This window comes from Cucurbita maxima, unplaced genomic scaffold (genome assembly GCF_002738345.1).
Source record: "Cucurbita maxima cultivar Rimu unplaced genomic scaffold, Cmax_1.0 Cma_Scf00012, whole genome shotgun sequence".
In the NCBI taxonomy this organism is placed as follows: domain Eukaryota; kingdom Viridiplantae; phylum Streptophyta; class Magnoliopsida; order Cucurbitales; family Cucurbitaceae; genus Cucurbita; species Cucurbita maxima.
The window spans coordinates 1,175,878-1,201,742 of NW_019272028.1; the positions used below are offsets into that span (position 1 = coordinate 1,175,878).

The 25,865-nt window shown below is 37.0% G+C and overlaps 3 protein-coding genes and 2 long non-coding RNA genes across 5 annotated transcripts; 2 read left to right on the forward strand and 3 right to left on the reverse strand.

The window, feature by feature from the left end:
• Window positions 1–33: 33 nt before the first annotated feature.
• On the reverse strand, window positions 34–2,743 carry LOC111486950 (SPX domain-containing protein 4). The gene is made up of 3 exons (XM_023134132.1): window positions 2,058–2,743; window positions 834–999; window positions 34–643 (listed from the first exon to the last, which is right to left on the reverse strand). The coding sequence occupies exons 1-3, from the start codon at window positions 2,418–2,420 to the stop codon at window positions 177–179; spliced, it is 996 nt and encodes a 331-aa protein (XP_022989900.1). The 5' UTR covers window positions 2,421–2,743; the 3' UTR covers window positions 34–176.
• On the forward strand, window positions 1,569–25,825 carry LOC111486954. Its single transcript, XR_002718963.1, has 3 exons — window positions 1,569–1,672; window positions 19,428–19,438; window positions 25,815–25,825. It is a non-coding gene; the product is annotated as an uncharacterized LOC111486954 (long non-coding RNA).
• On the forward strand, window positions 2,519–8,730 carry LOC111486953. The gene is made up of 3 exons (XR_002718962.1): window positions 2,519–2,597; window positions 3,003–3,401; window positions 8,549–8,730. It is a non-coding gene; the product is annotated as an uncharacterized LOC111486953 (long non-coding RNA).
• LOC111486949 (transcription factor MYB106-like) lies at window positions 11,222–13,315 on the reverse strand. Its single transcript, XM_023134131.1, has 4 exons — window positions 13,005–13,315; window positions 12,774–12,903; window positions 12,026–12,432; window positions 11,222–11,933 (listed from the first exon to the last, which is right to left on the reverse strand). The coding sequence occupies exons 1-4, from the start codon at window positions 13,243–13,245 to the stop codon at window positions 11,401–11,403; spliced, it is 1,311 nt and encodes a 436-aa protein (XP_022989899.1). The 5' UTR covers window positions 13,246–13,315; the 3' UTR covers window positions 11,222–11,400.
• Window positions 19,525–20,927, reverse strand: LOC111486952 (NAC domain-containing protein 92-like). The gene is made up of 3 exons (XM_023134133.1): window positions 20,664–20,927; window positions 20,309–20,589; window positions 19,525–20,227 (listed from the first exon to the last, which is right to left on the reverse strand). Exons 1-3 carry the CDS (start codon window positions 20,869–20,871, stop codon window positions 19,727–19,729), a joined length of 990 nt encoding a protein of 329 aa, XP_022989901.1. The 5' UTR covers window positions 20,872–20,927; the 3' UTR covers window positions 19,525–19,726.
• Window positions 25,826–25,865: the final 40 nt, after the last annotated feature.

The following is a 25,865-nucleotide window of genomic DNA, read 5'->3' on the forward strand; positions in this document are numbered from 1 at the left end:
TGACAGCAAACATGTCAAATCTTCACATGTTCATGGAACATAGAACTTATTTAGAAGAGCGAAAGAGTCGAAACAAAGGGTTCTATACATCGAATGTACAAAATTAGATATCTCTCATTCAAGTCGGATTTGTGTACGGAGTTGAATGGTGTACTCTTGAAAAGAAAAAAACAAAACTAATCATCATCTTCATTACCTTTAGGCAAAGAAGTAGATGAGTTCGAGGGAGAGTTCTCATCGGTCACAGCACCGGTACTCTCGTCGTCCTGATTCTTAAAGAGAGAAGAAAATGACAATGGATTGTTGGTGGAACTTTCTTTTTGTAGGCCACGAAGGGCTGTCATCGCAGCGACAATGCTTCGATATAAATCCTCACTTTCCTCCCCAAGATTTGAAGGTGTCTTAGCAGTAATAGTTCTTGAGCTATTGAGTATCGGGTTCTGATTGACTTGTATGGCTGGGGTAGATTCAACGACTTCTGCTTCCAATGGGAAGAGTAGCTCGAGATTTGCCTCACATTGATGAACCAGACTTGTGAGAAGTTCTGTTGTAAAGAACGGTTGACGTACTACAAGTTGCATGTAAGGCAAACGCAACAACTCGCCCGTTCGTTTGTCGTACTTCTTCAGAATTTTTATTAGCCCTGAAAAACTCATAGTTAGAAAACAGAGACATGAACCATAACAACAATGCACCTAGGGACCAAAAACCAGAGGACGTAGTCTAAAGTTGGATATGAACTTACAATTTTTAACTCTCCTTGGGAAAAATGAATGATATTACGCTCAAGTTTCTATAGATTGATCTATTACTTTACCTCTAAGGTCATTTACCTGCAAAATTCAGGGAGCTATAGTTTTTGAGAAGCACCATTCCTCCATGAATAGCAACGAAGTCCTTACGAATGTTCATCATTTCTTCACTGAATTCACTCTCTGATGTAAAAACTCCTCCCCTGCTGCTTTTTTCCTTGACATGATCAATTCTTTGCTTCAGCTCCTGTGTCAAATAGGAACTCAAGCATCATTAGACAGCTAATAGTGATAGAACTGCCTGAAACCTTTCCAATCTCGATACGAAATTAGCATAGCACATAGTTTTTTAATAGAACAAGTCCAAGAATATAACCCTGAAAACATTATGCAGAAAACATACAGAACCAAAGTGCAAGAACTAAACATCATCATGGCCACCCCAAAAAAGTTGTCTCACATCAGTTGGAGACGAGAACGAAACACTTTTTATAAGGGTGTAAAAACCTCTCCCTAGGTTTTAAAAACCTTGAGGGGAAAGTCCAAAAAAGACAATATCTGCTAGCGGTCGGCTTGAACCGTTACAAATGGTATCAGAGCCAGACACCGGGCGATGTGCCAGTGAGGAAGCTGAGCCCCGAAGGGGGTGGACATGAGGCGGTGTGCCAGAAAGGACGTTGAGCCCCGAAGGGAGGTGGTTTGGGAGGTCCCACATCGACTAGAGAAGGAAATAAGTGCTAACGAGGACGCTGGGCTCCGAAGGGAAGTAGATTGTGAGATCCCACATTGGTTGGAGAGGAGACGAGATATTCTTTATAAGGGTGTGAAAACCTCTCCCTAGCATGCACATTCTAAAAACCTTGAGGGGAAATTCGAAAGGGAAAGCCCAAAGAAGACACTATCTGCTAGCCGTGGGCTTGGTCTCTTACACCATAGTACTCGATCAATCTTGTGTTCTACCAAGCTGACTTTTCTACGACCAACTCAGGCATTGCTAATCTTTAATCCAGGGAGACAGAAGCTGCCGTGAAGGCTCATTGGAAGGCCAATATGAATGACTTGACTGCATAGTCATGGATGGCTCAACTCCTACTGTAATCCAAAATATGGGGCATCGTGCACATTCCACTTCAGATAGGTTTCTTAATCTCATAACAATTAGCTTAGAAATGTCAAATACCCCACAGAGAACGCAATAGCACAGTAAACCCAAATTGTAAAATGCATGTACATATCAGAGCAACAGGCAGGCAAATCGAAGAACAGTCGCCAAAAACAAAGAAAGTAAAACAAAAAACAGAGAACCTGAAATCGAATAACAAACTCTTCCTCTTTATCAACATAAAAATCATTCAACTTCTCCAGCTCTTCATTGAGAATCTTAACGAACCAATCCTGCAGGTCAACCAAAGAACCATCACCCGTCTCGCAGCGGTCACGAACGGATTCAAAAGACGTAGAATCGGCGGGATCGTCAAAGGAAACCGGCTGCTGAAGGGGAGGAAGAACAAAATTAAGCGAATAGTTGGTGGGTATTGGATCAAAGGAAGAAGGGAGATTAGGGTAGTGTTTGATGAGCTTTTTGAGGGGTTTGTAACACAGAAACTTGTCCCTCCACTCGGGAAGCGTCTGCTCCAGATGGGTTTTGAATTCCTTCCCAAATTTCATAGCACAAATCTCGAAAGATTGGAGTTGACGATGCGAGTAACGAAAAAAAGGAGGAAAAATGGAAAGGGGGGAATCGAATGAACTCAGAATTTAGAAGGAATGAAAGGGAAAATCAAGAAGGAATCGGGAATACTGGAATCTGGGTGTGCCAATTTCTATCAGAATCCATAAATATTTGTATGCTCTTAATCTAATACCATTTGTGCTTCCAGATTAAGATCCATTTACTCTGTCATAAGCAATTGTTTAAGGCTTTTTTTTTCTTCTTTTAATTATTCTTTTGTATTCTAATCCACTCTACCTTTAAAAAATTTAAGATAATTTTTTTTTAAATTATTTTATCGTAATTCATTAATTATAGTGTTAACAATTTTTTTTATTTGAATTGGTAGACAAATTTAATATTTTTTTAGTTTTCGTTTAAAACAATTATTTAAATAATAGATTTTGAAGTTTTGATGAGAATAAATAAATAAATTAGAGAGTGTAAAATTAATTTCAAAATTAAACTAAAGTTATTATCATCACCACCGTCGATTTCCAACGTCTTAAAATTAATTTTCTGCTTGGCCGTTGATGTAGCTTCTTTGTTTAAAGATTGGCGGGAGATTCCCCTGCGCTGCCCTAATTTCAGCGATCGCTGTATTTAAATGCCGATGCCAAAGTTCTAGCGGCATTGTTCGACATCCGGAGCGGAAGTTCTTATGCCCAAATAGCAGAAATAAGCTACGTCGTATGTCTAAATTTGGTCAGTGATTTGCTTTGGTGATGTATTTTGTATGCACAGTCGTTAATCTTCATATTCTGCATGAATTAGATTTTCAAGCTTTCTGATCCGGCCATTTCCGTTTCCGTTCTTGACTTTCTTGAAAAGGAGTTTACCATATGCATTTTATTGCAGTTTTTTTTTTCTTTTTTTTTTCACTCGGGAATGTTGATTTCAGCCTTGAAACCTGCAGGGGGTTCAATCATTTGAGTTGTGTAGAGTGTTGACTCTGGCAAATCGGATGTCGACGAAAAAAAAATTGGCCGAAGGTTTCTTCGAAGGAAAAATTAGCGGAAGTAAAAGGAGAGAGAGAGAGAGATTCGCTGGTAATGCTGAAGACTCAATATATTTATTTTACATCCGTTGAATGGTTTAAATAATAAATCTAATTACAAAAATAGAAAAACCAAATATACACAAATAGAATAAGTGGACGAAGACTCCGCCACTCTGCCAAAACAATGGCCCCTAGAATCACGCTCCTCCATTCGCGTGAACTCATATGTTTTTACAAACCTAACTAAATAAGGCAGAGCTTTTATTTAACAATCTCCTCCTAAAAGCTGTACCTTATTATTTGAACTCCGATCTTTGAGCGTAGTTCTTCAAATTTCACCCGCGCCAGGGATTTGGTGAAAATGTCTCCAAGTTGTTCCTCTGTTCGGATGAAATCAATTTTGATGAGCCCTCGATCTGCACATTCTCGAATGTAGTGGAATCTGATTTCTATGTGCTTGCTCCGGTCGTGCAAAACTGGATTTTTGATCAGGGAGATCGTAGCTTTGTTGTCTATGTATAGCATTGGTGGATCGCTTTCTCTCCCGATGATTTCTTCCATTAGTCGTGCAAGCCAGATCCCTTGAGTTGCTGCCATCGAAGCGGCGATGTATTCTGCTTCGCAGGAAGACAAAGCAACTACCTTCTGTTTTGTTGATTGCCAGCAGATCGCGCCGCCTGAGAGAAAGTAGATCATTCCGCTGGTGCTCTTACGATCATCAACGTCACCGGCCATGTCACTATCGCTGTAGCCGACCAGTTTGAGTTTCTCCTTTTCGCTCCCAGCGCAGTATCTTACGCCCCAGTCTCTGGTTCCGGCTACATAGCGCAGGATGCGCTTGACAGCCACTAGATGCTCCTCCCTAGGTGCTTCCATAAACCTACTCACATATCCAACAGAATAAGCAAGATCAGGACGAGAGTTTACCAGATAGCGCAGACTCCCGACAATGCTGCGGTAATTGGTGGAGTCGACTGTCGTCGTAGTGCCGGCCTTCCTTAGTTGAAGTCGGGCCTCCATTGGCGTCCTGGTAGGATTACTGTCCATAAGCCCAGTTGTGTCCAGCAGCTTTCTCGCGTATGCACTTTGGCAGATGGAGATGCCGGAAGAGTTCTGTTGCACTTCGATGCCGAGGTAGTAGCTGAGCACACCGAGATCGCTCATCTCGAAGTTTTTCGACATCTCCTTCTTGAACCTTCCGAGGACTCCCACGTCGCCTCCAGTGATTATGAGGTCGTCGACGTACACTCCCACGATCAGTCGCTTTTTGCCGTGGCCGTACGTGTACATGCCATGCTCAGAGGCACAACGTTTGAAATTCAGTGACAGTAGGGTACTGTCGAGCTTCGCGTTCCAGGCTCGTGGGGCTTGTCGAAGCCCGTAGAGTGCTTTGTGCAGGCGCAGTACCTTATTAGGGTTGTCGTTATCCAGGAAGCCAGGTGGTTGTCGAACATAGACGGTCTCCTTCAACTCTCCGTTAAGGAAAGCAGACTTTACGTCCATATGGTGAACCTCCCAAGAGTGATGTGCTGCAATTGCCAGCAGGAAACGAACGGATTCTAACCTTGCTACTGGCGCAAATACCTCTTCGAAATCCACTCCTTGCTTCTGGACGTAGCCCTTCGCCACCAGACGAGCCTTGTGCTTCACAACTTCTCCTTTTTCGTTGCGCTTCAGTTTGAAGACCCATTTGAGCCCTATGGCTCGGTGTCCCGGTGGCATATCCTCCAGACTCCACGTCTGGTTCTCAGTGATGGATGTCATCTCCTCCTGCATTGCCTTCCGCCAGCACGGGTTCTTTTCTGCTTCGGCGAAGGTGTTTGGTTCATCTGCACTGACGGCGTGTAGTTCGGCCACTTCCTCGAGCTCGCGCGCTGCTAGTCCAGGTGGTTCACCTCCTCCCACTAGGTCATCCATCCTCCGGTACCTAGCCTCCAGATCAGTATCGTGATCGGCATCCAGCGTCGAATCCGCAGTCCGTGGTGTTGCGAATTCCACTGGTTCATGTGGTGCACCTGCTGGCGGCGGTGACGTCTCCTGATGCTGGGCTCCTCCTTCTTCAGGCTCAGTGACGAGGTACTCCACCGTGAATTGATTTGGATTACGGTCTGCCTCGATCACGTCATTCCACTGCCAGAAGGTGCTTTCGTCGAAGACGACGTCGCGAGACACGTGAGCTCGCCCCCCCACAGGATCATAGAGTCTGTACGCCTTGCTCCCGGGTTCGTAGCCGATGAAGACGACCTTCAGCCCCCTGGGATCGAGCTTGGCGAGATGGGGACGTGTTACCTTCATGTATGCGACGCAGCCGAACACGCGAAAATGGTGTACTGTTGGTTTTTTGTTGTACCAGGCTTCATATGGCGTCTTCCCGTCGAGGCTTCGGGTTGGTGACCGATTGAGGAGATAGACAGCCGTCATTACTGCCTCTCCCCAGAATCTCCCAGGCATCCCGGCCGTCACCAACAATGACCTCGCTGTCCCGACAATGGTCTGATTTCGGCGCTCTACCACTCCGTTCTGTTGGGGGGAGTAGGGCGCCGTTAGGTGCCGTTGTATGCCGACCTCATCGCAGTACTTACTGAAACTTGCCGAGGTGAATTCTCCGCCACGGTCTGTGCGCAGCACTCGCATCTTCTTCTCACATTCGGCCTCCGCTCGCGCTTTAATGCGCTTAACCGCCTCTGCCGCCTCACTTTTCGCTTGCAGCAAAGTCAGCCACATGAAGCGGCTTTTGTCATCGACTAACAGGAGGAAGAGACTCTTACCGCCTGGGGTCGCCGGCTTGATGGGCCCGCAAATATCGCCGTGTACAAGCTCCAATGGCTCATCGGCTCGGTAGGCTGTTCGAGACGGAAAGGGTGTGCGCTTCTGTTTGCCGATGAGGCACCCGTCGCACAGCTTGTTCACGCCTTTGATTTCTGGCAAGCCGTGCACCAACTCCTTCTTCTGTAACTTTTCTAGGGCAGGAAAGTTTAAGTGTCCGTACCTTGCGTGCCACCTCCAAGATACCTCTTCGGTCTTGGCCGAGAGGCTAACGGGTTGGTCTATCTCTAACTCCAGGATGTAAAGACGGTTTGTGGTTCGTCTTGCCTGCGTGAGCAGCCGTCGTTGATTATCGCAGATTTTCAGTAGTCCGCGCTCGATGGAAATGAAGCAGCCTGTCTCATCGAGCTGACCCAGGCTCACAAGGTTAGCCTTGAGCCTCGGGATGAAGTAGACGTCGGTCAGCTTGCGATGCTCGCCTCCCTTACTGACGAACAGGATGGTGCCGCGCCCTTCGATCTCGACGACGGAGCCGTCGCCGAATTTCACCGTCCCACGGATCCCCGAGTCGAGCTCGGAGAACGCAGATCTAGCCCCGGTCATATGGTTTGTTGCCCCTGTGTCAAGGATCCATTGCTGGTGCTCGTGTTGCTCGTCCCTTTCGCCGATCTGAGCGAACACTCGCTCCTCCTCCAGTTGAATTGGCTCCCCAGTTGGTGCCAGCTTTGCTACGCCCAACTGGAGCTCTTTCTTGGGTTCAAGATCGTCGTCGGAGTTGGAATCGAAAATGGGGACGCATGCGGTTACCATGAAGAGAGCTGGCTCGTCCTCCTCGGATTGAGCCACATGGGCCTGGGCCTTTTCGGCCTTCTCCTTATTCCTCAGCTTGCTCCAGCAATTTCTGCCCAGGTGTCCTCTCTTCCCACAGTTCGAGCAATGGATCGGCCTGCCATTGGTCGACTCCTTCTTTTGATTCTCATCTTTCCCGCGCGTGCGCCCGTGGGACATCCATGGCTTCTTACCGCCTTTGCGGCTGGAGGAGGACCCGTTGCTCTCGCCGGTGTTGTCGCGGAGCTTTAGGCGTGCAAGCCATTCCTCCTCCGTGAGGAGTAGACGGCCCTCCTTGTCAACAGCTGAAGTGATATTCTTCTTCCGCTGCTCAACGTTACGTAGTCTTCCGGTCACCTCTTCCACTGTTAGGTCGTTCCCGATCACCTCGAGCAAGTCGCGATTTCAATCGAGACTTGCTCGAGGTGATCGGGAACGACCTGCAACATCTTCTTCACGATTTCTGTCTCGCTGATGCCACCACCGAGGGTGGTGATGCTGTTGGCGAGCCCCGTGATCCGCATTGAAAAATCATCGACGGATTCGCCGTCCTTAAAGCGAATCTCCGAGAGCTCCTTTCGCAGTTGCTCGATGTTGGATTCCCGCACTCGCTGTACACCGACCCGACGGGATTTGATTCCCTCCCAGGCCGATTGTGCGGTGCGCTTGGTGGAAAGAGAAGCCAGCATCTCTGGGGGCACAGATCGTAATATGGCGGCGAACGCCAGCCGATCCTCCCGGTACTCGATTGTTTCTCCTTCCTCTGGCTCGACAGCGTGCCATAACCCTTGCGCCTGTAGGTTAACACGCATCAACAAGGCCCACTCGTTGTAGTTGGACCTTGTCAACATCGGGTACTGAACGACGGCGGTCGTTGTCTCTCTGATCACTCGCTCAACAACTACTCGACGCCCGTCATCACGATGTCGGCCACGGCCTCTTCGTGGTGGTGATGGAGATGCCGGCACTTGGCGGCGTGGAGGAGTGAGCGAGCCTGCTTGAGATGGGCCCCACGATGTATTTATTTTTGTGCTTTGCATTTTCTTCTACTCGAACCTAAGACCTGTGTGTTATTAGATCGACGCTCTAACCACTTGAGCTATTCAACTTGATTGTTGATAGGTTGGCTCTTCTGTGATGGTATACTACCGATCGCTTCAACCAGGCTCTGATACCACTTGTTGACTCTGGCAAATCGGATGTCGACGAAAAAAAAATTGGCCGAAGGTTTCTTCGAAGGAAAAATTAGCGGAAGTAAAAGGAGAGAGAGAGAGATTCGCTGGTAATGCTGAAGACTCAATATATTTATTTTACATCCGTTGAATGGTTTAAATAATAAATCTAATTACAAAAATAGAAAAACCAAATATACACAAATAGAATAAGTGGACGAAGACTCCGCCACTCTGCCAAAACAATGGCCCCTAGAATCACGCTCCTCCATTCGCGTGAACTCATATGTTTTTACAAACCTAACTAAATAAGGCAGAGCTAGAGCCCCTGTTTACATTATGCTGGAGTTAACATCTATGCTCTTTTTTTCGCGTCTTCCATTAAGTGAATTTGTTAAACGGAGTTCGAATTTAGATTGCATCTTTGTTAGGAATTTACTCTCCACAATGGTTGGATTTTGGAGTCCTTAAACAAAGTATACTATTTGCTCGACTCACAACTTTTTTGATCGAGATGGCTAAGTCAAGGGTATGGCTCTGATACCATGATATCAACTTTCTACAATGGTATGATATTGTAATTGGGATTATTCTTATTTATAAATTCATGATCATTTTCTAAATTAGCCAATATGGAACACACTCCTAACACTCCATGCACGGACCCTGACATATTTGTTGCCATTTAACTTCATAGCACTGGTACTGAGGCTCCTTGATGATAACTGTAATTTTGGTGCCTATTATCGATGTGCTACAATAAAAGGGATCCGCTTTGCAGCATAAGCACTTTTGAATGTATGTGCTGCCTGTAAAGCCCTTACACTAACAAATGGCATTAAATATATCTTCCAATCTTTTACTTCCACCAGTTTGCTGATTGAGATTTCGTTATGATCTTATTACATTTGGTATCACAGAAGCTTCTATGATTTTTTGGGTTTGCAGCTCAAGGGATCTTAAACCATTATTTCTTGCTTTAATCCTTGGGCTGTCAAGTGTTGCTCAAGATTGCCGATGCTTTGTTGTGGGTTATGGTGTACATTAGGACAGGAAGATTCATCTCATAAGTTTATAACTTGAACATCGCTCGATCGTTCTTATTTTGAAGCGTGTGTTCTTCAATGAACCATCGCATCATATTGGATTTAGGGGATGAATATAGTTTTTGTGTTTGAAAAATAAATGAGGCTTCTTAAACAGCAGAAATCAATGAGATTTGTATATTTAGTTCCACACAGTTACGTGTTTGTATGTTGAATTTATTGTGCAGCGGAGGAGCCATGTGAGGTCTTATTATAAGGTGAAATAAATGTGGTACCTTTTAATTATTATTATTATTGTGTTATAATTAATTAAGAAATGTTATTTATGTGGCCAAAATTTTGCTTTGGTGGTTCCCCAGTTATCAACACAGCCTGGCTTCTATCATCCTTATTTAATGTGGGGTTGAAATTTGAAATTATTATTTATCTGCTTAGTAGTAATTTAATATTGGTTAAATTATAAGATTAGGAAGTAAATTTTAATGTCTGTGTACAATTTTATAACCCTTATAAAATTTGAAAAGTATCTTCCAGCTTCGTTTTCTTTCAAGTTCGACTCTCACATGGGCTAATTAAGGGAAAGATCATAGGTATATAAGTGAGCAACATTATCCTCATTGGTAGGGGACTTTTTGGAGAAACAAAAAATAAAACAAAGAAAACTATGCACAAAGTGAACAATATTATCCTATTATAAAAAGTCGTTCTTTTGATTTACTCAAATTGGATCTCTGCTTCTATTTGCCTGGAAACATGTGCCAATGGCTCTGTTTTAGGGTCAAATTTGGCGTTCGATGCGTTTTGTGCTCTGGTTTTCTTTTCATTATCGATTTGAGTAGGTTCATTCTCGGTTTGATCCTATTTTGTGCTACGAATTGTTCAACTCATAAGTTCAATCAGGCTAGTCGATCTTGTTAAGTTAGATCAGTTGTTCGATTAAGTTGGATCGATTTCATTCCACCAATTTTTTTTTGTTCCATTTTCATAGTAAGCTTTCATACCATCATGGTAAGTGTTGATAGATTGAAAGTTTAGGAATGTGCAAACTGTTAATTTGTCTTTTAATTAAGTTAAAACACTTTTTGGTTTGAATGACTTCTTATCTTAAATCGTACATGTGGTTGCTATGTGATTTTTGTGTTATGAGACATCTTACCTACTCTAAAAGATTGGTATTTCAAAATGAAATTGTGGCAATAACATATCAAGATATGCTTTAATTGTACCACTGATGACATAGGCTGGTTGTCCCACGTTTTCGTTCTTGGACAAAGACTCGTTGACAAGGGTTTAAGTTTTATGGATTACGTGCATGTTAACTCGTCAAGTTTTGGGTCCACTAAACAAGCTGGCTAACTAGTATTTGTAGATCTGGATAGAGGCATAGGTTGGTTATCCTATATTGGTGGAGTCCTAAGTTAGTTGGCTCATTTACGAACGATTTTAGATATCTCAATTTACATTATTTTGTTGTTAGGCAGTGTGTATATCAAATTCCAACCAAGGGCATATACCAAGTATTTTCAATACTCGACTTCCAAAATATTTCTCAAGTAAGTACAAGGACGTGTAAGGGTCGTAATGAAAAGAGACTCTCGACCCTCTATTATCGTAGTAGCGATGAAGATATGAATTGTTTAAAAGAGGGTATAAATCAGAAATGGGAGATAGGACCAAGATGAATGACCTGCATAATTGCTATCTCTATCCTCATTTGGCTCGTCTGTTTCTTATGTTTTTGGATTATACCATTCGGAGAAGCTGGAAACCTAATTCACAAGAAAGCTGCAAAAGTGATTCCTTAATTTCCACAAATATTTATGGTATCTATGGTTTGAGTCTCACCCTTTTGTGAAAAGATTATACAAGGCGTAACACTTTACATTATCAATATACATTTGTTTTATGCTGATAAATTTAGTTGTGAGTTGATGATAAACTTAGAATTAAATGTGAGAGTAGGGTTTATTAATGGGAGTAGCTCAGAACCGACATAGCTGGTGAAACTCTGAATCACATAGAACCATTTTTATTACACATTTACGAGTTCATAATTATGGATGCAACTAAAATCTGCAAACCCAGCTAAATTCTTGAGCCTCACACACACACACTCCAATCTGTTTTAGAAAATGGAAGAATTAGAGGGAGAAGAATTTACCAAATTAAGAATGCTATTCCAGTAATTCTTGTTATCTTCATAGTAATCACTTGCTGCACTCCCACTTCCATTTTCAGAGTCCTCACCACCACCACCTCCTTCAGATTGGCTTCTTTCAACTTTGTTGTTTAGAAGAAGATTAGTGAAGCCTTCTTCAGCAATGGCTTCTTTTGTTCTTAAGGATTCAGCTGTCCATGTTGCTTCAATGGATAATGTCATATCATGAGATGTAAACGACATTGAATTCTCAAAACCCTCCTTGTATTCTGGTAATTGGCTTGAGTTTCCAAATCCCTCTTCCTTCCACTCTCTCTCACAAGAGCTTGAGCTCCCCACAAACTCGATCATAGCCGCTGAATTCTCACCCTCGCCGCACCCGGTGGCCATAACCGGCAGTACATTCTCTGAGAAAGTCAATGTCGAGGTAGGTGACTCGAGGTCACCCCCAATAACACGGGTCAGAATGCCACCGGTTCCTTCGGCCGATTTGGACCACCCTACCAATGACATAAAAAAAAAAAGAAGCTAAATTTACCATAACCTATCAACTTAAACGTTCAGGTTTAAAATAGTAAACTCTAGTACACACCGTTGTTCCAAGCTTTCAATGCCTCGAGCGAACGGGAAGCCATGGCAGCGGGCGAGTCGGAATTGGGCAAAAGCTGAGCTGAAGTGGAAGTTGAAGAGGAAGAAGGTGGAAAACAAGGAGGGTTTGGAAGTTGTTGGAGAGAAGAATGTGAGTTATTATTACGTAGCCTTGATTCTCTAACAAGCCTTGCTTCAGCTTCAAGACGAGCACTTTCCCACTGTGCTATGTGGCTTAAATTAGCCGCACTTTTTGGCTGGCCATCACCGGTGAGCAAGGCGTCATTTTTAGGCTTGTGGGTAACTGGGTCTATCCCCATTTTAGCCAATCTTTTCTTAAGATGTGTGTTCCAATAATTTTTAATCTCATTATCAGTTCTCTTTGGCAAGTGAGTTGCTATGGCCGACCACCTAAACATCCACACAAACAAGAGGGTTTCAAAAACGAGAGTTTTGATGACAAAATTTCAGACACAATTTCGTGTTGGTGAAGAAATTTGGTAGCCGTGTGTGTTGTGTTTGCAAAATTTCAGGTTGTCAGAAGAGTCGTAATATTATTAACGATGAAGCCAAAGTTGGCATCAATATCAGTGCACCTCATCCCAAAAGATTCAAGCTTTTTGGTTCAATATTGAATGTTTTATGTCATTTTTCTTCAAAAAAAAGAGACAAGAACAAGACAAGACAGTAGCCCAGAACACGAGAAAATTGAAGGAGCGAGGCAAAAAAAAACAAAGAAAAAAAAGTTGTACCTGTTGCCTAAAAGAGCATGGAGTTGAATAATGGTCTGTTCTTCTTGCAAACTGAACTTGCCTCTCTTAATATCAGGTCTAAGATAATTAATCCATCGCAGTCTACAGCTCTTGCCACATCTTTGGAGCCCTAAAGCCAAATGTGTTCATCAAACAAAGGTTCATTTGCATACATTAAAGAGAAAAAAGGAAAGGGTTTAAAAAGAAATGTTACGAAGAAGGGAAAGAGACCAGCTTTAGAAGGCAAGGCACGCCAGCTTCCATGGCCATGTTCTTCGATATAAGCCAACAGCTTTTGGTCTTCTTCAGGAGTCCATGGCCCTTTCTTCAACCCCACTTTGTCACAGCAAGGTGACCTTCCCATTGGAGAAGAAGAAGAAGAAGAAGAAGAAGAAGAAGAAGAAGAAGAAGAAGAAAGAGAGTGAGTGAGTGAGTGAGTGTGGTTTGTAAATGAAGAGATGGGCAGTGGCATAAATGGGGAGAGAATTAAATGCACCTAAGCCAACACACACAATCTCACATATGACGAACCTTGTATTTTTTTTTTTTTATTAAGTTATTTTTCTCTCTTTTCTATTTAATCTCAACAATTATTCGTTAAATTATATTACTTTTCCTTTATAGTATTCGTTTATAAAAGTTGACTTTTTTTTTTTTCCATCAGACGACTCAGTTGAGAATTTAGGAAGAAGAAAAAAGTATGAGTGACAAATTTTCATAATTTATAGGCATAATAATGAATATCATTTAATAATTTTCAATAATAATTGAATCCTATTCAATTGCTTTTAGTAATTATTAAGATTGAATATATGTGATATCCTCATTTTTCTAATCCTACCACCAAGGTCACTCGCTAACACGCTACAAAATATTAGTATAGGCATGTTCTACATTATTTCTAAATTATACAGTTCATATATATATTAGAATGAAGACTGTGTGAAAATAAGTTAATAGGAAACAAATTTTTAATTGTGCAATTACGAAATAGTAATTTAAATTTGAGGGACAACCTTAAAGTTGCCCAACCATAGTTTTCGTCTCTAACATTTACAACCACAAACACCCTTTATTCCAACCCACCATTTTTTTTCTTTTAAATTAAAATTAATCTTTTACTATTATTTATCCCTCCTCTTCCTCTCCTTTCTTTACTTATTCTAATTCTTTTTTTTCTTTTTTTTCTTTTTTTTCTTTTTTCGTGAGAGTTAATCGAGCTTTTATGCTAATAAATATCGTTTACCAACCTTCTTTTCAGTTCATGCTTTTTATTATTAGAGGTCTTTAAAAAATAATAATAATAATAAACACTTATAAAAAAATTTACTCTCTCTCTCTCTAAGCTAAAGAGAGAGGGCGAAAATAAATCTTAGGTGGGGAAATAGGCAACTATTACCGGCAGTAAATGCCGATTAAAGATAGAACTTTTGGTTGATGTGGGTCAGTAAATTAAAGGCAGCTTAGTCAAAATTCAATAATTCAAAACAATGTCAATACAAATATAATTTCAATATTAGATCTCGAGAGCATAAAGTTTTAACTAGTTTCCATCTATTTCACATGATTGTATGTCAATTATTGTTAAATTTTTAGGAATTATTACAAATTACAAATAACAAATCATATTTTTCTGCAAGATTTAGCTGTGATCATGTAACAGTGCAGTATCAAGAAATTTTTTAAAAAAATCTAAAACCATATTGCCAAATTAAATTAAGCAAAAATTGATGATATGATTAAATATTAGTGCTAAAAAATGAACGCTCCAATTATTAGTCTACCCTGCAGGGTGGACAAAATTAAAATCCCTAAGTACCTGTCTTCCTGGGTGTACCAAAGCCAATGAGTAGCATTATAATCCAAGCAGTTTCTTTAGTAGATGGAAAGTCAATGCCGCTCGGAAAGCTGTTCATTCACAACTCTATAAGGCTAATCTGTTTATTGACAAAAATTATTAACACAATAATTTCAATGAACTAACCCACTATTATCTTTGGGGCTCCAAATGTGTTCAACTGCTAAGCAACCCTTCATCAACTCAGATCTGGAAAAGTGTAGGCAAAGATTTGAAGCCAACTTGAAGAAGATGCTATTATTAGGGGTTGATTGAAATAACAGATACCGACCATTGTGACTAGATAATGCATCGATTGCAGTTACTCATTGTCATGAGACATACTTTCCAAGCTTCCATTAACAATTGGACATTCATGGAAGAATGCTTACCTTTCAAAACACTGCGTTTTTCATTATAATCTAAATTACATATAAATCATTAATGGTTGACACGTGAATTTAATAACATGCTTAAAACGCAGCAGACAAAGAATTGACTGTATAAAGCACTAGAAGCATTCCCAGAAAAACAATTTCAAGACTCCTAATAAAATATAATCCTTCAACCAGTATTTGCTCCACAATAATCACTTCAAGGCTAATAGCCTTTATTACATGTGCTAACGTCGCTTCAACTAACTCAGAACCAGGCAAGAGGTTAAGGCAACAAAAAAGTCAAGAGTTACTCTGTTTCCATTGCAAGTGTTGAAATGAACAAGCCTAAAAGACCAAAGGAGGGTATAGTGGTCATTTTGTGTCCAACTTTATAAACCCTTTCCCTGTCATAGCTTGTATGTGTCCTACTTGTTCCCAAATTGTAAATGCAAAAATAAATGAGTGAGTGATTGATGGAAGAAGTCTGGACCTCAAAACTTGACCTTGGTAATGAGTCCAAACCCAAAGTTTGGCTGCTAAATAAGTACATCTTCCATATAACATATGGATCCTTATTTCATCTAATAGTGGACTCAACTATGCTCTACTTTCAGAAGTTAGCTTGAATCGTCCATTCTAAAAAGAAGCCTTAATTATTTAGGGGATTCTGGAAATACATCATCCAAGCATCCCTATAATTCCACCTTTTCTCATCAGCAATCCAGATCCGGCAAGCACTTTAATGAGAAATTGAGACCGTGGCTGCTTCTTTGTATAACTTTCTCACAATAGTGTGTTAATGGGTACTTTCATAGTCTTCTGAATGCGGAAGCAATTTATTGATTATGGACTCCAAGCTTGTGAAGGTGAATCATAAACGATTTGGGGCAACAGAAGAGGGTGGGGGTCCATAAGAGAAAAGAAAGGCCTTTTCTATAAGCTTAAATGCTTTGTTTATGAGGGTGTGAGAAACAAAACTTTACAGATCCGGCATTCATGTTGTAGACGAGACCGTGGGGACAACTAATTTACTACGATTTCATCACTGCCAACTTTAGCTTTGAATAGGTCCAACATAAGAGTAAATAGCCCTAATAAATGTACACCATAATATTTGTAAAAAAAGATACAAGTCCACACATGCAATTTCTTTTCGAAATAAAAGAGATGGATCAAAGGCACAATAAAGAAACAAGAAAATGAAGGTGGAAGGATCCGTCACCTCACCTCTGGTTTCCCTGATCCTGCATACTGAGTTGTCTAACAGCTTAGAATATTAGGATCTGGAGTCGTTGCCTTGAGCTCAGCTATTCCCCTCCTCTACAATTAACCAAACAAATCATAACCAGCATTATATGTGTAAATCAACACTAAAGGAAGAGTAAAATACATGATCATTGATGTACACTGCTGAACTTAGCAAAAAGCTGAGCACAGCAGATAATAAGAATTCATAGAAATGAGATAATTCAGTCATTAATAGTTACTTAAATTGAGATTTACAAGCGAGTAACAGATAGATGAATATTGTGGTGTTTAAAGGCACATTTTGGGTATTGGATATTTCTTTGCCTATCCTTTCATTTATTTCTGTCCTAGTTGCTGATATACTCTGCAACATTGTCATTGTCAAAACTTGAATGCTTTTGACAGGCTGTTTCGTGTCTTACATCCACACAAAACTTCTAAATTTAAACTACAGTAAATTCAAGGCATCAGCATAAATGTTTTGATATTCATTGCACAGGCAGATGAGCAATTGTGCTGTACAACCATTGGTTCATGTGAATAGGATATGATTAGAACTAGAAAGAGGGTATCGATTCACCAAATCCCATCTGTTGTTCTTGGTGGCACCATAGAATCAGTAATCTACTAATAAATACATCGAAACAATTGCCAAAAACATCTTCCAAAGTTCAAGTTAAAGATCTTCCATCAATGAGAATACGAATGTCGAATACCAAAATATCAATTGCAAAACATTCCCAGAATTTCAGATCTTAATCCAAACAAATCAGCGAAGAAAAACATTAATTAAAAACAAAATTAGTAAATTCGACTTCAATTCAAAGATCAGGGTTTCTTGACTACCTCTTTGATTTTGCCGCCCAGGTTGATCGCGATGAGTTCTACGGGCTGGTCTCGATGGCGCGCAAAGTTAGTTCAGAATCAGAATGAAGTTGCAATCTAACGACTTTGGGTTGGAGGAATTTAATTTGGCCCATTTATTATTTAAATGGGCCCTAGCCGAATAGCCCAATATCATTATTAAAAAAAAAATCATAAAATATTAACTTACGAAATTTCCTTTCCTAGTATCAACTGATTTCATTAAATTCAACTATAAATGAGTGGTGAAAAAAAATATTTAAATTAATTTAATTAAAATATTTTATAAGCATAAATTAATAATATAGAACTACGGTTTATGGTTTATGGTAAGTAAGAAAAATGGCGTTCGTATCTAAGTTATAACCTCATACATACATAAATATATATATATATATATAATAGTTCAAGTTCACTGTTAACAGATATTGAGTTTTCCACGCCCTTGTAAACAATGCTTTGTTTTCATTCCATTTCCATCTTCGTTCCAACCTTCAATTTCAATTTTCATTTTTACTTAGGGACAAAAGATTCATAATTACCAAAATTGCAAAAGAGTCCTTACAAATTTGTTGGTTTACATTCTGGCACGTATAAGTGAAAAAATAGCAAATGCTACCATTGAGCTAAAGCCAAATCGTGAACTTTCCTTCTCCCATCGCAAATATATGCAAAAAGAAAAATTAAGAAAAGATTATTTGACATTTATAGTTTTTCCATCATTGCCCTTTAATTATTATTATTTTTTTTCATTTTAAAAAAAGGATTACCCTTTTAATTTTCGTACTTATTTCAATGGGGTAATTAATAGATATGAAGTACGTATACATTTTAGGAGCTACCCATTTATGGTATTTAGCAATTAATCTTGCTGGAGAGAGTTTTTCACACCCTTATAAATAATGTTTCATTCTCCTGCTCAACTGATGTGAGATTTCACATTAGGCATCGCCTAAAGATTTTTAAAACGCCCACTAGAGACAGATTTATATACCCTTATAAAAAAAATGTTTCGTTATCTTTCTCAACCGATGTCGGATTTCAAAATCTACCTCCTTTAAGGCCAGCATCTTTACTGACAATTGTTTTTCTCTCTAACTGATGTGTGATGTCACGTAACTTCTCTAATAGTAATGATTGAAATTCATATGCAAATGTTTGTTTTGTGTGAAGACAAAAGAGGAGAATAATCGTTAGAGTGAGGCAGCTGTTTTGAGAATGAGATAATTATTTGATTTTTTCTATTTTTTCTAATTTTCGTAAAATAAAATTCTATTTTTAAAATTTTAAATCTTTAAAAGGAAAAAAATTAATCACAGACGTAAAGATTTGTGTATTAAAAACCAGCGTCATAAAATACAACCTCCAAAAATATCCATCTCCATCCCTAAAATAAAAAAAATAATTAAAAAAAAAAAAGCTTAGCCGACTTCCATTCAGATATTTTTCCAATCTAAAATATTATATTATATTATATTAAAAATTTAAAATAATAAATAAATAATTATCAAATAGTACAATTTTCACTTTAAATAGAATTGATTATTTCCGGCTTTGCAATAAGTAATAAAGAGATTGTCTCAAATTGATTAAAAATAAATATAATATTTAATAAAATTATTTCGTAACACCCATTTATCCGTACAATACTCTTAAAATAATAATAATTAAAATGCATATTTATTATATTTAGTACAAATACTTTATTTTCGTCCACGAATATTTTGAAACTACATCACTTTTAAAATGTGTACTAAAAAATAACAAAAATTCTCTCTCATTCATATTGAAAAATTCCAATCCTAAATTAATAATTAAAAAAAAATCTACACCTTCATAAATATCAAGTTGTAACGATTATTATTATTTTATTTTAATAAAAAACCAAGTTGTATATAGTTATTTAGAAAGCTTAGGAAGATGTAATTAATACCCTTCATTAAGGACACTTTAATACGCTTAATATACCTAATTATTCGTTAAGGAGATTTAAATATATACAAAAATTAAATTACTCCAAAAATAATAATAATGGATTAACAATAATTTGTATTTTCTTTTTAAATATAAAGAAATTACGTGCCTAAATGTAGTCTTTCTATGTACACTTTTTCACTCGGATTCTTTAAGACTTTTAATACTATACAACTTTATATTTAGTTAATAAGGTAATATTTTTCATTGCTAAAAAGATATTCTAGCATTATACATTGCCCAGATGTCATATCCCGAAGCTATCACAAAAGTAAAACATATTAGATTCGTGCATATTTTCAAAGTCGATGTTTTGAACAAGCTGACAAAGCAAAAGGAGCGAATAAAGTTAAGAGATGTATATCGTGAACGAATCTTTGTTATCAAAGTTTAGTTAATAAAAAAATTCCAAGTCTATTAGTGGAGTACCGTGTCAAAATCACTTCGACAGTCAAAGTTAAAAAGAGATTCGAATTTATGAATCATGGTATACATGTAAAACGTATTGAGATTTGTATATACAAATATATTTGGATCAAACTGAAACTTGCAACTGAGACGAACTAGCAACAAAAACCTAAATATAAACTATGATCCCCCAATGAATGATTGGAATGATTGGGAGGGAAAAAGAATTGAGAATGAAGAAACTATCAATAGTTCCAAAGATTTTCAAGGTCAATTGGATCATCAGCTGATGATGGGTCATGAGGATCTTCCTCCATCATTCCAATTCCATGGCTAAATACTTGATTATTAGTATTATTATTATTGTAATGTAAACCACTCCCGCCGCCGGTTTGATTCTCCAGCAACATTTTCACGATGGAATTTCCGGGATGCCAACCGGAATCTGGCGGCGGGTTCGGGTAAGAGAACGGCGGCAGGGAGTTGGTGTTGTAAAGCATGTCGGCGTTGGTGTAGGGTTTTGTTTCGTCAAGTAATGGATTGTTGGAGAAGCAGGTCACGCGCGATGCACGTGCGTCATAGGTGTACGGCATTTGCGAATGGGAATATTCCATCAGCGGTGGAAGAGCGGGTGAGTTGCCGTTGCCGTTGCCGTCGGAGATATGCTTGTGTGGTAGCAACTCGGAGATATGCGTGCGCTTGTCCCCAGAGCTCTTGTAGAAGATTCGGCAAATCACCCATTCAGTCTGGGAATTCAAAAGATGAAATAAGTGAATAAAGAGGGGTGAAAGTGCAATAAATTAAGGGAGAGGGACGAAAAGAAAAACCTTTATGGGCTTGAGAAGATGAGGGGAAAGTGGGGATCTGCCTTCGAGACGGTACTCGTGCATAACCCAATTGGATTTCTCTCCTTTTGGGGCTCTTCCTCTGTAAAAAACCAATGTTTTCTTCATACCCACAATTCTTTTACCTCTCAAAATCTCCTTGTCTTTCCCAGTGGCCTTCCAGTACCCTGACTCCGTCGCCCTGTTGGTTCTCATCCCAGTTGGGTATTTCCTGTCCTTAATACAGAAAAAATACCACTCCTTTTCCCCCATTTTTGCCTTCCCTGTAACATTCAAAAAAGGGTAAAAATCGTGTGCTTGGGATGAATGAATTAATGAATGAATGAATCTAGTTTACCAGGCAATTCCCAGGGCTCGGATTTGTTCAAATCGGCCTCGCCGATGGCGACGGCGCTGAAATTGGCGTCGAGGACTTTGGGGGTGAGGTAGTGGGTGACTAGCTCCTCGTCCGTGGGATGGAAGCGGAAGCCCGGCGGCAATTCGATGTGGTCTTCTTCTCCGGCGTGGTTCTGATTGGGATTCCTCATGGCAGAATGGTTTTGCATTTGTAACAGAGGAAGGGGTTTTTGTTGAATAAAGAGGTAGAAGAGAAGCCATGGTCTAACACCCGAAGAAGCCTTAATATAGGCCCCTTGCTCAACCAAGAAACGTGTTGCCTAAGCTAAACTATGGTGGATTTTTTCAATGTTTTGTTGTTTTCTTTTAGTTTTATATTGTCATCATCACCATCGTCATCACATGCCCTCTTTCTTTATTTCTACTATACTCTTAATTTTGTCACACATATTCCTTTCAACACCATGCTTTTCGTCTCTACATTCAATTTTTTTTAAAAAAAAGCTTTGTTTAATTTACAAATTTTGTATTTCCAACCCCCCTTTTCGATGCTCAACGTCCTTGTTGGCACGAACACGACTCTCCACAATGGTATGATATTGTCCACATTGAACATAAGCTCTCATGGTTTTGCTTTGGGCTTCCCCAAAAGGTCTCATACCAACGGAATTAATATTCCTCACTTATAAACCCATGATCATTTCCTAAATTAGTCGATGTGGGACTTTCATCATCCAACACCACTGTCCTCGCTTGCACACCGCCTGCTATCCACCCCCTTTCGATACTCACTGTCCTTGCTAGCAAATACTGTCATATTTGAACTTTTCCTTTTAAGATTATACTCAAGGTTTTTAAAACACGTCTGAGAGAGGTTTCCACACCCCTATAAATAATGTTTCATTTTCGTCACGAAGGACGTGGAATCTCATATTATTATTATTATATTAAAAAAAAAAATCAAGTTGGAATCTTGTTTAAAATATTGTCAACTATTTCAAATTGAGATAAATTAAAAAAAAGTGTAGACCACTTAATTATGTGTCAAAAATAGAATTTAATTTATGAAATTAAAAGAAACAACTAAACATATAAATTAAAATCATGTGTATAATTTTGTAAATTATAAAGTTTGTTCATAAAAAAGTAAAAATAAATAAATAAATAATTATTGTGATGAGATTGGTGAATAGGTGAAGACGCAGAGTATAAGGCAATCAAAGTCATGGTGTTAGTTATTATTTAATTTATAAAAATAAAGTCATACGCGGTTTAAATTCATATTCAATGACTGTGTGTAGAAATTGACTTTTTTTTCTTTTTTTAATATTATGGGCAAAAATAAAACCAATAAGCAATGTTATTATATACGCACAAAAATTATTTTTCACAAAGACATTCACCTTCGTATTTTCACCTAAAAATAATTATAATTTCGTATTTATTTTAATTTTGAAAGCCAAAGAAATTAAAAATATCTCATATATATATAAACATTAGGGACTTTATTTCATGCATGTGACAACATTTGGCATCATGTTTGGTCACATGCAAAATGATATGACCAATGATTGAGTCTGATTTTATTTTTTTGAAACTCGAGTTACTATTTATTAATTAGACTACAAAATCAATTCATTTTTTAAATAATAATAATAATAATATGAAAATAAATATATTTGTGTGCAATTCACCCACCAATTCTATTAACTCTATTCATATTTAAAATTAATGAAATAAAATTTTAATTTTAGAATTATGATCAACAATTTTATTGGTATGCAATTATAAATAACGTAGTCACATTTATAGCGTGTTCTTTTGGACTAGATAGCAAATCACTTATCACATTTTTAGTTTCGTTATTTTTCTTTAGACGTGTAGGTATGTAGGATTGTCTTATAAGTTTTGCTAAAAGGATATCAAACACGATTAATTTAAAAAACGTGAAATTAAATTAAAATAAGCATCATATTATAAAATAAATTTTAGTTAAATGACAAATTATTTATATATGCATAAAGAAACTGTTTTTTGGTAGCGTGCTCAAATGAATAATCTTAAGCACGCCAAATTAAAATTAATTTAAAATTAATTTCCCAACCTAAAGATCAGACGGTTAAAAATGAATAACCAGGTTTTCGTTAGATCTGCCGCCATAAAGATATAGTAAAAAAAAAATAATAAAATATGCCGGCTCAGCATCCACTTGGCAGACTCTCATTGGTCATTTCGCAAAATAGTAGACCAAACAACGTTGACCAATTACGAAACACCTATCTTCAATTCAATGTGGGACCCTGCTTCTTTCTTCCCGACAAGATCCACCGGGAGGAGACACTGACGTGGCACAATGTAATTGGCAGGAAAGTATTAAAGTCCAAGACTTGAGTGGATTTGATCAAAAGTTAGGCTTTTTTTTTTTTTTTTCTTTTTGAAAATAAAAAATAAAAATAATAAAACGTTAGGTTACGTAATTAGATTAGATTAATTATTGGAATTATATAAAAGGTTAGCTATGGACTTGGGAAATTTGGTGAATCAAAACGGCGTTGAAGATAAACACAAAGCTCAGTATTTATTATTAAAATATTAAGGATATTAAATTAAAAATGTATAAACCCTCGTGTCAAATTATAGACAGCCAGCTTGTGTTCACATTTGCCACAACGTCCAAAATTAAAATACTTAAAAAAAAGAAAAAAAAAATTCCAATTCAATTCAATTACGTAAATTAATTTGTTCAAACAAATAATATATGATTTTAATACACTGCCTACCATAAACTTCCCTTACAATTAACAAACATTAGTTTTTAAGTACGTTTATTAATTATTAACATAATTCTTAAATTATAATTATTTATTTTTATTATGTTCTTACTTTCGAAAATTAAATAGATCTCCACGTTGGTATGAAAGTAATATTCCTTATTTAATCCAACGTATACAAATTTTTGGAATGTATTTATGAACATATACAAATGTTAGCTAACTTCTAATAGAGGGTAGAGTTAGATACTATATATTTGGGTGGCCAATAAATAATGTTGTATAAATATAATAAAGTTATTGGTAGGTGTACCAAGAACATCCCATCCCAACTAAATTTGAATAATTTTAAGATTCTCAATTTACTAAACAAAAAAGGAAAAATAATTATGATGGTTATAAATTATTAATAGTATGGTTAGATTAAATGATATAAAATAAGAGTGTTATGATTAAAATATTTCATAAGTTTATGGGGCCATGTCTCCAAATAGATCACCAAATCTTCTCGTGATTTTCATTAGAATATTAGATAATATAAACCCAATAAAATAACAAAATACATTTTTTTGTTGGCAAAAGTATTGGTTGATAACTTAAGTTATGTTATCAATATAGATTGTGTTGGACTTTTTGAAACCACAATAACTATAAGGTGGCAAATATTAATTATTAAAAGGATAAAAGTCGAATTACATATATTAACCTAATATATTCCATAATGAGACAAAGAAAATAAAATTAATAAGCTGGTAAAACTTTATATTATACGATAGGACAAACAAAAAGTATTGGGAGTGTGTCATTTAAATAATGTAATTCTCTAAAGTCAATGAAAATATAGTTGCTGTAGGATAATGTTTTTAAAAAACGTATGAGTTTGGCCCATGTGTATCGCCTAGTCACTGCCACTTTGGCATTTAATTTAATTTAATTTATTTTATTTTATTCAAACAAATATGATCAGTTATTATGGGAATGGTGTATTTAAATGTTGGATTATTATTTTGCAACATAAACCCTTGACTTTGGTAATAATTACAACTGGACCTCGTATTCATAAATATGACGTCACATGGCATACACTTATTCAACCACATCATTGAGAATAAATGGCATTAAAATATGAGGCAGTTTGTTACTATTTATTACTTACTTTATTAACAATTGGGTAAAGATATTATTAATTATTCATTTAATGGAATACATGGGATCATCTTCAAGGTTTCATTTCGATGTTACCCAGAAACCAATTATTATTTTAAGGTTAAATAATGTTTTTTTAATTCCTTTCATACAACCATACAAGATTGGAATTTGTATTTAAATGTCACATATTTGTATTAAATTTTTTACATAAATATTTAATTTTTAATTTTTATATCTAATTAATCTGTTGGTGTGAAATGTTGGCTATATTATTCAACGATTATATTTGAAATAATATATAATTAATATGTTACGTAAGCTTATTCGACCTAAATTTCATCAAATCGTTGTTACGGATTATTAGTTCAGACAATTTTAATATATATATTAAAGAATCAATAATTCTAATAAAAATAATAATAAATTAAAATTGATTAACGTTATTTATTTGACTTTATCAAAGTTTAAATATTTTTCAAAAACATTTTTATAAATTATCCCTTTTTTTCAAAAGGATCACAAGCACACGCAATGAGAATCCTTCATAAATTTAAATATATATATTAAAAGAAACCCACAAATACATGCATAAGTACGTATATATACATATGTGTATATATATATATATATATATAGTTTTTTCTTGGCCTCCTTAAAATTAATATAATTTCAAATTATATACTTAAAAATTAAAATGTAAAATTTTGATTTCATCCTTCAGGTTTTCATCACAATTTTTGGCTTATATTTAAAATAAATAAATAAAAATTATAATTATTTATGACGGTTGAGTTGATCTATACATACAAATAATCGATTAATTTATACTTGATTTTAGTGATCATTATATAAGCATGTACGTAAACGGTGTTTATAAAAATAAATAGATACTTTTGCCAATTAGATAAATCAAGTTAATACGGATCTATTTTATGTAGTTGACATTGCAATATGGTTTTTTTTTTTTTTTTTTTTTTTCAATTTGGATGGAGTCACTTAACAACCAAAAGGAAACTTAATTTGTGAAGTTAATGTATTTGTTTATAATTAAATTGTATAATTAATTTAAATCGTTTTATGGGGACGTAAAGAAAAAATGTCATAATAAAATATCGTTTGGAATTTGGATAGTAATTTAAATCGTCTTATTGTCTCTATTTAATAAGAACATTATTAAATGTTTTTAAAAATAGAAAATATTTTTATTATAAAAAATGAAAGTTTATTGAGAGGTAAAATTGTTTAAAGTTTATAGTAACAATTGCAATATTTTTACAAAATTA